General features: G+C 42.9%; 1 protein-coding gene across 1 annotated transcript in view; it reads left to right on the top strand.

Annotated features, from left to right (window-relative positions):
* LOC310780279 (uncharacterized protein) overlaps positions 1-12324 on the top strand; it is a gene marked incomplete at its 5' end in the record, with an annotated part of 19015 nt that extends 6691 nt beyond the window's left edge. Inside the window, 4 exons of the mRNA XM_083640838.1 lie at positions 5019-5381; positions 5778-6074; positions 6829-7290; positions 11948-12324. Coding sequence (XP_083496964.1) covers positions 5019-5381; positions 5778-6074; positions 6829-7290; positions 11948-12072 — 1247 coding nt within the window. The 3' untranslated portion in view covers positions 12073-12324. The remainder of the gene's footprint in view (positions 1-5018; positions 5382-5777; positions 6075-6828; positions 7291-11947) is intronic.
* Between the last annotated feature and the right edge of the window lie 1290 nt (positions 12325-13614).

Raw genomic sequence — 13614 nt, 5'->3', positions numbered from 1 at the left:
TAATCCAATAGCCTATATCCCACAGCTATCATGCATTTACTTTTCCAAAAGAAAACAGGTGCAAGGCCTAAAAAAAAAATAAGTTTGGTTCCTGTTGGTTGTCAGTTGAGGTGATGGTCGGTAGGGATTTCCCCCCCCCCCCCCCCCCCCCCCCCCCCCCAGTGGCAGCAAGGGATAGATAGGAAATATATATATATTTTTATTTTCCTTAAAATTACAGCAGCGATGGATACTTTTTTCATAACATAGCCTACATGTACTCTACCACTGTGCTCTACACACGTTTTTATATGAACAAAATATTTAAGTCAATATGAATGCTTTCATATCAAACATGTTTGATATTTAGGACTGAAAATCTGCGTGAATACATCATCCTGCTGCTGCCAAGCCTCCGTCATTATCGTTAATTGATGCGGTGGCCGCACTGCACTGGCATCAGATAGGCTACCAAATACCAACAGCAACAGAACCATGAGTATTTTGGGGAAAATGTCACTAATTTATATCACAATGAATGACCAATGAATAAAAAGTTGTTATAGGCTACCGTCGTTTCAAAGCCCCTGCCAGTCAGAGGCTGTTAATCTCCTACCTGTCTATCAGGCAGTGTGGGGGGAAAAGGCATTTGCTGCTACAATCCCAAACTTTTGCCGATGTCATCACATGCAGCAGGGAAATATATTTTGTTAGCCGATGTGTTTGTGTTCTCACTTGTCCAGACAATCTTGCTATAGAGTCTCGTTGTTTACACGCTTGTTAAACTGCCGTGAGATTCATTTGTTTTGGGAGCTGGGAGCATAATGCGAGGACGGGCTGAAAGCGGAAAAGAGAGAGAGGTGGGGGACGCTCCAAAAATCGAAACAGGTTCAGAGTATGGCTGCTGATACGAATATACAAGGGCACTGTTTAACTTCCTGAGGCACGTTTTCAAATGATTTTAACCCCAATGTCCACAATTTTGGTTGGCACGCTGTGCTGCATGGGCAGAGAAGCGACACAAAGCACATGTCCGTCATGCTCCGTTTTGGCACTCATATGCCCTGTTATATTTGTACTATGTTGTAAACTGAGTCCACAGCACAAGAATTTCACACGTGATACTTGTACTACGGAGTGACAATAAAATCTAGGAATCTTGAATCTCCCTGCCATTTGGCGTTTTAAAGTATCCGTAGCGAAAAGCACCTTCGCGCAGTGGCAAACCCCGCCCCTTAGCGCCACCGTCACAATCAACAAGCTCATAAAATAAATTGGGTCGCACGTAAATTGACAGGGTCGGTCTGCAACCGGAACCAAACTTAATTTTTTTTTTAGGCCCAACAGAACATCAAAATGATCCATGGACAAGGAGTTTATAGCCTGGCTCCAGACCAGTCCTCTTGAGTAGAGGGGAAATGAGTTTATGAGTTACAGTAACGATCTTCAGTCTGAATATCAAGGCGGAGTTTACACACAGTCCGAAGTTTGGTATGCGTATTTTTATCTGCCATCCGAAAAAATATCGTCACGCACAGAAAACCTTGCACACTTGTGAGTCTGATGCATTTTTATTATTATGTCCGTCGTTCTATTTGCAATACGAAACAAATAGTCTCTCCTGTATCCATGTTACAACATGACTGACAGGCTGAGGCAGCAGCGCTGATGTGGAATGGAGAATGCAGGTCGGGGAATGGTTATACTGGACACAATGCTTCACCCTCGCCAAGCGGCTGTGCGCGGTGGCGGGTTGCTGGAGCACCGCTTCCCCGGGTAGAGAGAGCAGAGAGAGAGGGGCCAGTGAGGTGAAGCGAGCCGCTCAGACTGGACTCCAGCCGAGCGGGACTCGGCCGCACCTCTGTCTCCCACGGCTTATTTTCGACTAGCATGTGTGACAAACTGCGAGCTTTGTCTACTTCACTGACGGTGAAAAAATATTCCACAACGAGGAAGGTATGCTGCCGTGTGTGGTGTGGTGGCTGGGTGCCTGTCTCGGTGCTTTGGGGTGCGCGCACGTCATGTGAAAATCTGCTCACAGAATCGGTAATGCCATATTTCAGTAACAACACCTTGATGAAATTTCTTCACATTTGGCTCAAACTAGTGTTCATTTCGTTAACGAAAACTATGACGAAATATGCTCGTCAACGCCCTTTTTTCCCATGACTAAGACGAGACGATGACGAGACGGTACCCACGTATTTATACACTAACTGTGACGATATCAACATCCAATATCGTTGACAAAAAAAGACGAGACGAAAATGTAGTTCACCAAATAAAAACTGCCAAAATCTGTCTTTTTTTTCGTTGACGAAAAAGGAGGAGACGAAATATTTTAACGTTAATCGTTAATCTGTTTCCTGTGCTGCGCACACCAGTGTCAATATAAGGAAACATTGCTGCCAATCATCACAGCTGCACGCAGTCAGAACAGAGGAGGACTCGTCACCTGTTTTAGCCTCCATGGTTTTAGCTTGTTTTTAATGGTCTCGATTTTAACCTACTTATTTTAGCACTCGATATGCTTGGGAGGAAGAAACGGCTGGATATCTGGGTTTATTTCCGTTACAATGACGCAGAGAAAAAAAACGAATGCGTTGCTGTATCACATGGGAAGCCGTGTGGCCATAAAATAGCAGGGAAAAACACTACAAACTTGAAGAGACACATCAAGTGTTACCACAAAGAGATTGAGGTAAGCCAACTAACGTTACTAATGCGGTGGTTTTGCACGTAGGCTGTGTTTTATACTATTAACGTTAGCCAAGCCAACTCATTAACAAATTAACTTGTGAAGGAGCTTAAAATGAGCAGCGAAGGCAACGTAGCATTCAGTATTGGGCTAGCGTTAGCATCTCTCAACAGCGGGGCCGGGCTTTCCTAGTGACAAAAGGCCCAGCCAGCAAGCTAACAAGCTAAAGTTAGCTAGCTTAACTTGTATCAATGCTACACTGTGCAGTTGGTGTTTCTATCGGGTGGGGGTTGCCGTTGCCTAAAGATGTTTAGAACTGTGTGAGAGCGAGGGAGAGAGAAAAGCGTGTGTGTGTGTGTGTGTAACACTATTTTACAGACTCATACATTTTCTCTCTCCCTCGCTCTCACACACCGTTCTAAACATCTTAATTTGAATAAGAATTAAAAGACAGCAATGATTTACTTATGTATAATGCTTAGTGCAATACTTGATTTTCTTGATGTTGCATCTGTCCTGTCCTGACATTGTATTTATTCCTGTCCCAGCTTTCAGATAAACCCCTGGTATACCAGCCACCCAAGAAAGAGCAGAGGACAGCTATCGCTACGGCTTTGCTATCCCACACAACCTACAAGCCAGACTCACAAGAACAACGTTCCAAAGAAGAGGCGATAGCTCAGTGGATAGGTCGCACAGCCCTCCCTCCACGGACAGTGGAGGATGAGGATTTTGTCATGATGATCCAAAAAATAGATAGAAGGCTCACAGTGCCAAAAGAAAATGACAAACCTTGTGGACAAAATGTACCTGGCTGAAAAGGAAAAATTCAAACACAGACTGTCCATGGCACGCAAAATAACTATTGGTTTAGATATATGGACTAAAAAGGGGCTCACAGCATCCATGATTATTTTCTATATTGTACCTTTTATACAGATGTAGCATGCCTACCTAGACAGCAATGTGTGTGTGTGTGTGTGTGTGTGTACACACTACAGTATCATGGATTGTTGAATAAAAATAAATCTGCACATCACATTTTCCATGTCCAGTGGTCTTAATCATTCAAAATGTTTTTATCAGAAGGATAAGATAAAATATTGGTTTTGGTAGACTAAAATAGTTTGACTAAGATACGACTAAAATGTTAACAGTTTTTGTTGACTAAAACTAGACTAAGATAGTTATTGTTTTCTTGGACTAAGATAAGACAAAAATACTCAGACTTTTAGTCGACTAAAGTTGACTAAATAAAAACAGAATGAGGTTGACTAAATGTGATAAAAACTGACTATGACATTTTGAAACTGGACTAAGACTAAATTCAAAAATTGCTGCCAAAATTAACACTAGCTCAAACGTCAAAGTTTCTTGACAGACATGGATGTCGACTGCTCACTTGTTAGCAGAGGCATATATCTGCGGTGCGGTTGTTCTAGTTTGAATTTACATATTTTAATTTTCATTCTTATTTATTATTTCATTCTTATTTATATTCTTATAATTTCTCTATGCTTATATATTTCCTTACATGAATGTGCGCAACTGAAGCGTTAGCCAAATTCCCCTCCGGGATCAATAAAGCATTTCTGATTCTGATAACTTTCACATCCAGGACCCTAAACTGACACAAATTAGACCACAGACCCGATCTGATAAGATTTTTTGCTTTTAATGTTTTATTACTGGAAGTGTATGAAAGCCATGACCAACACAGTCATACAGTCTGTCATTGTGTTACTTATGGATGGAATTATAGTGATAAATTATTCCTCTTTTTGCTGGGGACCCCCTGGAACCACCTCAAGGACCCTTGTGGGTCACTGTACTCTACTTTAAGAATCACTGACCTAGAGTTCACCATTAGCCCTACAAATCCTAACCGTAGTAACTACACTAACAATGAAACTGAGAAAAATGGCTTTAAAGTTTTTTTTGACTGTCCAGCCAAATGAGTTATAGGTTTTGTATACTCTGTTTTCTCAAATATAGAGCAAGACTGAACTTTGCCAGTTTGTCACATGATAAAACAAACATCTAAAAGTTCAATTTTAGTAATAACTACATTTTGACCAAAATTGTAGTTACTGCGGTTTGGATTTGGAGGGCATAGTAGGTCATGTGGTGAAGTTTGTCTCACTACAATGAAATGGCAACTGTAGTGGTGAAGTTAGTGTTGTCTGCTGTGACTGTTTTTAAGCTGCAAAACAAAACGCCTCAATAGACTATAACTAGAACCAGGAGGACTAGAGTATTATTATAATTTTTTTGCAATGTGATAACTTTGTTGAAATAAAACACATGGATTATCCCCCCCCCCCCTCTTATTGTACTTTAGGTCTGCAGCAGCTGACGGCGTACCGAGGAGAGGATGTTACTCTGGAGTGTTCCGATGTCAGCAATGTCCCCATCATTGTGTTGGAGTGGATCAGACCTGACCTGACGCCACAATATGTCTTCCTTTACCGAGACGACCAGTCGGACCCGGTCCCCCAGAATCCATCTTTTGCTGGCCGGGTGGAGCTGCTGGACAGAGAGATGAAAAACGGAAACCTGTCTGTAGTTCTGAAGAACGTGACCAGAGACGACTCTGGAACTTACGAGGCTTATGTTGTACCAGATGCAAGACGCAGGAAGAGGTCGCCCTCAAGGAACAAGGAGCTCAGCTGCACCATCACCCTCACAGTTAAAGAACCACCAGGTGAGTTCAGATGATCAGGAGGCAGGTTGGCTGCAGAGCTGTTAGTCAATCAAAGATCTTTGCAGGAGGGAAATGCCTCAGACTGTCCTGACACAGAGACACAGTTCACTGGCAGTCTTTTCAGAGACGAAAGCAATATTCTTATACTCTATAATAGTGACATTTATAGTGATAGTCAAATTGACTCTTCAGCATTGGTTAATGTTAGGCTACATTTTCAAATCATCATCATTAGCTGTTACTTTAGCAGACATGTATTGGATTGGATTGGATTTAAAACGATAATATCACACAATTTTCTCAACCTTAAAAATGCAGGTTTCACCCATCACAGAAAAGGATGGAAAATTGTAAACTCACTTTCAACTTGACTGATAAATTGTTCTCTCCTTGTAGCCCAAGAGGAAATCCTAACCCTGGCCTTGGGAGGAAAACTTGACTTGGCACCAGACACATCAGCTGTTTCTAAACCCATAACCAGCATCCTGTGGAAACATGGAAACAACTATGTGGCAGAATGGATCCAGAGTGCAGCACCTGTGGAGGACTATGGACAGTTTAAAAACCGCACACACCTGAATACATCGACTGGACGTTTGGTTATCAAGGATTTGACTAGAAATGATAGTGGAGCTTATTCTGTGGAGTTCAACAACAAACCCCACCACAAGAAATATGAGATTCATGTGATCCGTAAGTATGAATGCTGTCCTACCAAATACATTTGAAGTGTTCAGACCCCCTAAAGTCAAAAATCATTTTATTTTTTCTTGTTCCTTCAGTTGGATGTGTGAGCTTCACTGTGCAGAATGATGTCTGTGCAGAGTTTGACACTAGAAGACTGTTTTCACAATCATCTGCTGAACGTGGAAAGTTTCTCTGAGCTCACTGAAGAGCCGGTTTTCAACAAGCAGCCAATCACTGTCCAGTATTCAGCAGTTAAAGCCCCAACACATTCTCACTCCTAACTCATCATATACTGTCAGGAACCCTTCTTGCCATCACTTTGTCATGAGTTGGGAGTGAGAATATGTTGAAAGCCTGTGTTGTATGCTGTGATTGGCTAGTTAGGTTCTAGATCACCCTGATTGGTTGCTTCAGATTTTTAAATGAGGGAGGAGGGGAAGTCATCTTAAGGATTTTAACAAAATAACTTGTTTGTGGTGAAAAACCATCAGACATAAATTATTATTCAAAGTAGAGTATTTCATATCTTGAAACATGACTTTAGAGGGTCTTTAAGTGTTCGTTTTAGTTGGTCCGCGAATAGCGACACCAGCTCTACAGATCTGAATATTGCTGACTGAGTGATGAAATTATTAAAACTATACTAAATAAAGAGTTGTGTAAATGTTTTTGGAACAGTAGAGGCCTTTCAGGCAGCTGATGTTTGAAGAATTATGTTGTTGACTTTTCTCCTCTGTGTTTTTGTATCACTGAACTTTAGGTCAGCAAAATGTAACGGCGCTCCCAGGAGAGAATGTCACTCTGGAGTGTCGGGGTCCCAATGTTGTCCCCATCATGTTGCAGTGGACCAGACGAGACCTGAAGCCACAAGAATATGTCTTCCTTTACCGAGACCAACAGTCAGACCTGACCCACCAGAATTCATCTTTTGCTGGACGGGTGGAGATGCTGGACATTGAGATGAAGAACGGCAACCTGTCTGTAGTCCTGAAGAACGACCAACAGTCAGACCTGACCCACCAGAGTCCGTCTTTTGCTGGACGGGTGGAGATGCTGGACAGAGAGATGAAGAACGGCAACCTGTCTGTAGTCCTGAAGAACGTGAACAGAAACGACTCTGGGACATATGAGTGCCATGTTACAAGCAATGGCAAACGCAGTAAGAGAGCCAATGCTAACACTGAGCCCAGCTGCATCATCAACCTCACCGTTGAAGAACCAGGTGAGTTGAGGTGATCAGTTTGGCTGCAGGTTGGTGACCAGGTCTGAAGAGGCTCTGCACTGAAATATAAGATGGACCATGAATAATAATAATAAACCTTAAAAAGTCTTTATTTGGTGCAGATCAACACACTCACTGATGTTTCCACAGCACAGTGTCTTCTTCAGAGTGAAGAGGCATTGGATTCACAGTGTGTTTAAACCACTTGTAATCTTGTCACTACTGTTTGACTCTGATGAAGATGCTGTGTGCGTTGAAACGTTAGTCTGCACCTTATATGTTTCCAGTGAAATCGTGTGCTCCAGGATCCTCTTTGGGTTCATTCACCATTTGAACTGTTGTTGTTATACTGGTCCTGTTCTGAGATCACCAACCTTCCTCTGTGGAGGGGCTGAAAGAGACTCCTACATCTATTTGTTTTGTTTTGCCCAACACTTTTCTCCACTCCATAACGCACAGAATTCTGTCTCACTGTGAAGTTCCTGATGTATTCCGACACACTGTTAACACATTGACTGCCAGACGTTTTTTTTTGCTGTAGGTAGCTTCTGCCAAGCCGTTTTTTGAGGATTATGGCTCATTTTATAAGAGCCGAGGATTCGTTTCAGCTTGGAGTTTGTGAACATACAATATCTCAAAAGTACTAATAGAATGTGTACTTTCTCTGTCTAAAAGAGTTAGTTTGTAGAGTTAGTAGTTATGTAAGCATTAGCAGTTGAATACAGCATGGTTTTAGCGTGAGAAAGAATATTCAGAGATAAACGGCTTTTTGTGAAATTGGATGGAACAGTCACTTTAACCATTCATTTTTGGCTCTCTCTCTCTCTCTCTCCCTCCCCCTCTCGCTCTCTCTCTCTCCCTCCCTCTCGCTCTCCCTCCCTCTCTCTCTCTCTCTCTCTCTCTCTCTCTCTCTCTCTCCCTCCCTCTCGAGTTGCTTCAACTCCTCCCTCCGTGGGCGGACAAGCTTGTCACCAGTCAGTGCTTTGCTGCTCTCCTGTGCCTGCATGTCTGCACGGCCGCTGTTTGAGGAAGTCGGGATGGACTCGCTCGTTTGGAGTTTTGGTTGAGAGAAGCTTTTGCGATTCTGGTCATATTTATGCTGCGTGTTTCAAAGTGTGTTCCTCCACCTGTAATCTATCACCCGATCATAGTAGATCGGCTGAATCTATTATGTAAATTTGCAATCCCGCATCGCCAGCAATCAGCGCGAAAAGGAGAATGGCTGGGCTGAGAATGGCGTGACAAGTTAAAAAAATGCTTTCCTTTCTCTAGCCAGGAGAGCACTGTTGCCACTTAGTGGGTCGGTGGAATGGGTTGTAAACGTTCGGTGGCTCCAATAATTATATAAGAGATGTAAAAGGCTTAGATGCACAACCCACCGTCAAAAAAAAAAAATCGATGCCAAAAACGTGTAAACACGTTGTTGGCAGGGAACAGCTGGATTCTGAAAACGTGTTCATACGTTGTTGGCAGTGAATGTGTTAACAAGTCCATATTTTCAGTATGTAACAGATAACCCCTCTCATCATCATCATCATCATCAGCTTGAATAGCCTAATTTAACATCAAACATCAATTGATAGGCTATCACCAAATGACTTATCCAACCGCTGATCCAACAGGTGTTTAAAGTTGAGCCTTTATAGTGACTTGATTTGTGGGTTTTCTAAAAAAAATTATAATAATCTTGATTGCAGATATGGGCAACCTCCCCAACTCAACTAAACTGACATGAATGATAACAGATGAAGTTGATTGAAGCAACTGCACATATAGGCTACTATGGAATATTGTGTTGGAATCTGGGGTAACGGCTTCAACAGTGATGATAATGTGATTTGATAGTCAGTGTTTATTATATGATGATCCCCTCAGTGTGGCTCACCTCTGTATTTTCTGCAACTAGCCTACATTTCCTCTCCTCCATATGACAATTGCCTCTTAATAGCGCTGCCTATGACATCTGACATCTCAGTTCTCCATATCTGCTCACCATAACGTGGCTCTGTGCTCTGTGGATGTGCGTTGCGACACCGTAGCACTACACTCCTGCAGACTCTCCTCTGTGAGCTCTAGCTTCAAATCCTGCTGCTGGTTCTGTAACTCTTCCACCTGCTGACTTCAGGCTTTTACACACCAAGAGCCACACCAATATACAGAGCAACATTCACGTCATGTCAGGAGGGCACCCTGCAGTGTCCCACAAGCAACTCCCAAGGCTGATACAGTAATGACAGCTTTTTAATCCCTTCTGGACATCATGTTCTGATTGATCAGAATCTGATCAATTAGATTTCCTATCCAGTTGTATTTAGGCTACTAGGAAATAAATAGATGTACTGTCTGCCATGTAAATCTTGGCTGCTGAGGTGCTTCTCTAGGCTACATTATTATGATTTGATTTGTGAGTTTTACAATCAAATACATAAACATTAATCGGTAACACTTTATAATAATGTTCAATCGTAAGTCATTTATAAGCCTTTAGTTAATGATGAACTAACATTTACAAAACATGAATATACATTTGTAGATGATTGATAAATCTTATGTTAACATAGTCATCTATTCGCCTTATTCACCACGCCCACTTTTTCTCTCTTCCGCGTTCGACGCAACGTATTTGTTCTTCCGGTTCAGCGCTAGTTGGCGGCCATTTTGAAAATAAAACGTCAGTATGAATGAAGTTTGGCAACATTCAGAATTAAGCTACACTGCGGCCAACTTCAGTTACATGTTCATAGCGTTACTGCTGCGAGGAGGCGATGGCTGTACCCGGTCGGCATTTAACGTTAGTTACAAAAGAACGTCGTTAGTGTTTTCTCACTGCCAGTAGTAGGGTTTGACAGATACTGTAGCTAGTCCGACCGGTGTCAGCACATCAGCGCTCCCGGTCCTCGCTGCTCGTTAAGGATTTCCAATAGGCGTTATTCTGATAAACTGGTCACATATATGTTACGTTCTCACCTGACAAATATTAAAACTTTAAAACAGTTTGGGTTTTTTTAGCTTGAAAACAGCTTTTTGGCAAGTCTAAATGACTGCGGTAGGCGTACTCTACTTCCGTGTTTAAAACCGTAAAGACGATTACGAATTGACGTCATGCAGAAGCGTCCTTGTATGGGCAAAGAATAAGGTGAATAAACCTTTAGGAAATTAAGTGTTCCTCACCTGTTGGAAATGATGTGTAAATAATTAACAATTCATTTACAAGGCTTTCTGCATCCCCTAATCTAAAGTGTAAACCATTCATCACACATAAATGTGTTACAAGGGGGTAGCTCTGTTTGTCAAAATTGAAGCCAATGCGGAAGTGTCCTCTTTGCCTGCAGGGGGCGACCCGTCATTGGTTTGTGGACTTCTGTTTTGAAGCCTCAAGTATGGCCTCAGTAACCACTTTCCTAATGTGTTTATGGTCTCAATCACTAGTTTCAGACTATGTTGTCGTTGCAGACTATGTTTTGGGGCGTGATTGACAGGTCGCTTGTCCACTGATCACACAGCTCGCCGATCATGGACCAATAGCAGGCCGTGCTCTGTGGGAAACCCCTGGACTTGTCCAGATCCAAGATGGCAATTGCCAAAATACCATATGTGTCAAAAACAGAAGTCCACAGACCAATGGGTCGCACCCTGCAGGCCATTCGAAAGAATGCAGTTTTAAGTGCACTTCCACATTGGCTTCAATTTTGACAGAGCTACCCCCTTGTATGTAATGAATGGTTTATACTTTAGATTAGGGGATGCAGAAAGCCTTGTAAATGAATTGTAAATGATTTACACATTATTTATAAGAGGTGAGGAACACTTCATTTACTAAAAGTTTATAGATTACTTTCAACACATTTGTGAAATGTTAACATAGCATTTATTAATGATCTACAAATGTATATTCATGTTTTGTAAGTGATTAGTTCATCATTAACTACAGGCTTATAAATGACTTACGACTGAACGTTATTATAAAGTGTTGCCCATTAATCTACATGAATCAATATAGTGCACATGAGAAGAAAGTAAACAACTCGGTTATATGCTCACCAATCTGGAAAAATGCATTCTTCAATAGGCTAACACAGTAACAGACAAAAAGGCAATAAAAAGGTGTTCAGAGATAAGCAAATATTTTTTACCTAATATAGAGTTTATAGCTGAAAAGCTATCTATTAGTTAATTGTTAATTAACCACTTCAAACTTTAAGTATTAATCTAAATGCTTTCTTGATACATTAAGTTATGATTTACTACCACTGGCACCCCACCCCGCCCTCGGCCCGTGGTGGTCGTGCTGCCGGGGGGGGGCGGGGTGTCCCTTATTTTTCTGCATGAACGGTGGCAACCCTACCAAGAGCTGACTTGCAACAGTGAACTTCCCAGCTCCAGTTTTCTGCAAATGGAACGCTAACAAAACAGATGTGACGTCATTTAGCCTCCACATCCCAGTTATTTTGCCATAAAGGAACGCACCATGATTGTTAGGTAGGGCCCAGAGCAAATATTTGCACCGGGGCCCATGGCAATGAAGTTACGCCACTGCGAGGTGAATTTTGACCCACCTGACTATTCACAGCCACTGATGAGTTTGATGATGAGGAAATGGAGCTTTTTCTCCTGGCTCGTCATTATTTACCTGACACATCTGTTTTCTGCTTTTCAGGTCCTGCACCTGCCACTGACAGGACCAGACATAGATATGGTATAGTGGGAGGAGTACTACTGGCTGCCTGTGTGATTGCTGCTGTTCTTCCGAAGCTCAGACATGGACATCGGCAGCAACCCTAACCCTAACCCACCACCTGCTGATGAAACACATGATCCCCTGTCTGAACCAACAGAGACCACACACACACACACACACACACACACACACACATACACACACACACACACAGCAAGCACGACACAGCATCTGTGCTTACCTACAGTAGACAGTTCTGTTGGGCAGCAAACAGTGTAGGGCTTTACACAGCACATCCTTAGCCTAGGGCTAACGGTTGGCCCAGGGTTAGCTAAACGTTAGGGTTGTGCTACAACATAGATGCTCCCAGGCATCGAGCCTGTTGGACAAGATGGTCTCTTGTGGCCAAAGGAGCGGAACCCGTCATGAGCATATTGTTGGGCACCGGGACCTTTTGATCCAGTACCTTGATGGGGGGGCGGGACGTGAGAGGCTACGCCCCCCCGCCGCAGGGTCAGTTCCGTAGAAGCTGTGCATGCTGGGGGAGAACTTTTTACGCAAGCTCCGCCCACTGACGCGCCCCGTGGGTGTGTTGTATCGAAGTTACCCCCCCCCCCCCCCCCCCAGAATACCCAGAACTACGTAAGGAAATGGACAATATACTGATGGCTAAAAACTTTGAATTCAGCTTAATGTAAGCTAACTAACTTCCTCCTCCCAGTACTAACCCATACAATGTAGAATGTTGATATTATAATTTTGATATGTAATATGAAGAAGGAAAGGAGAAGTCAAATGTATTTATGGGTGGATAAATACAGGTAGCCTACTGTATGTACCTTGGGGGGGGGGGGGGTTGACCACCAAGGCGCTCAAGAATCCCAGTAATGACTGTATGAGGAACTAACGCAGAAGCATAATGGGGGGGGGGGGGGGCTTGGGATTAATACGCTTGAAAATAAAAGGTTGAGGTCAAGTTTGAAATTTGGCTCTAAGACTCACACTTTCAGTTTTACAGTAGTTCTCCTTTTTTTATAGAGCAGTATATTTGGTGCCAGAGCCTCATTTCAACACAAGTTTAGATAGGGAGGCTTAGAATGATTTGACATCTCCAGAACACCTCACAGATGCAGTATTTTACAAACTCTACAGTAGGGTTGCACGGTATACCGGTATTAGTATGGTACCGCGGTTCCCTGCCGTTAAAAAGGATACTATACCACGTTAATTTAGTACCGATACTTAAAAAAATGTCATGGGTTGCGTCAGTGTGCGACCGTGGTGTTTGTTAGCGGAGGAGAGAGACACAGCGGCATTACAGTTGAGAGCCTGTCTCCCACCTCACGTGAAGGCAACACAGCCTTGCCTTGAACCAATGGTGACTCGTGAAAAGTGAAAAAAAGCTCGTCTCTGACTCTGTCTGCTTCATGTGGGGGCGTGTCGACTTTCCCCTCTTCCCTCTCTGCTCGCTCTCTGGCCACAGTCGTTCAGTCCTCACTACAGCACCCCGACACACAGGACAGACGCAGCGAAAATGGCAGCGGCTTCTTCTAGTCTTGCAAGCCGACCAACGCTTGTAGAAAAAGCAGATGCACGAAGCGAAATATGGAAATATTTTGCTTACGTTGCCGACAGCGAAGGCAAGC

Source organism: Poromitra crassiceps (genome assembly GCF_964638095.1).
Source record: "Poromitra crassiceps genome assembly, chromosome: 7".
Taxonomy (NCBI): domain Eukaryota; kingdom Metazoa; phylum Chordata; class Actinopteri; order Beryciformes; family Melamphaidae; genus Poromitra; species Poromitra crassiceps.
The sequence above is the reverse complement of the archived record's forward strand: the minus strand, read 5'-3'. Positions and strand labels throughout refer to the sequence as shown.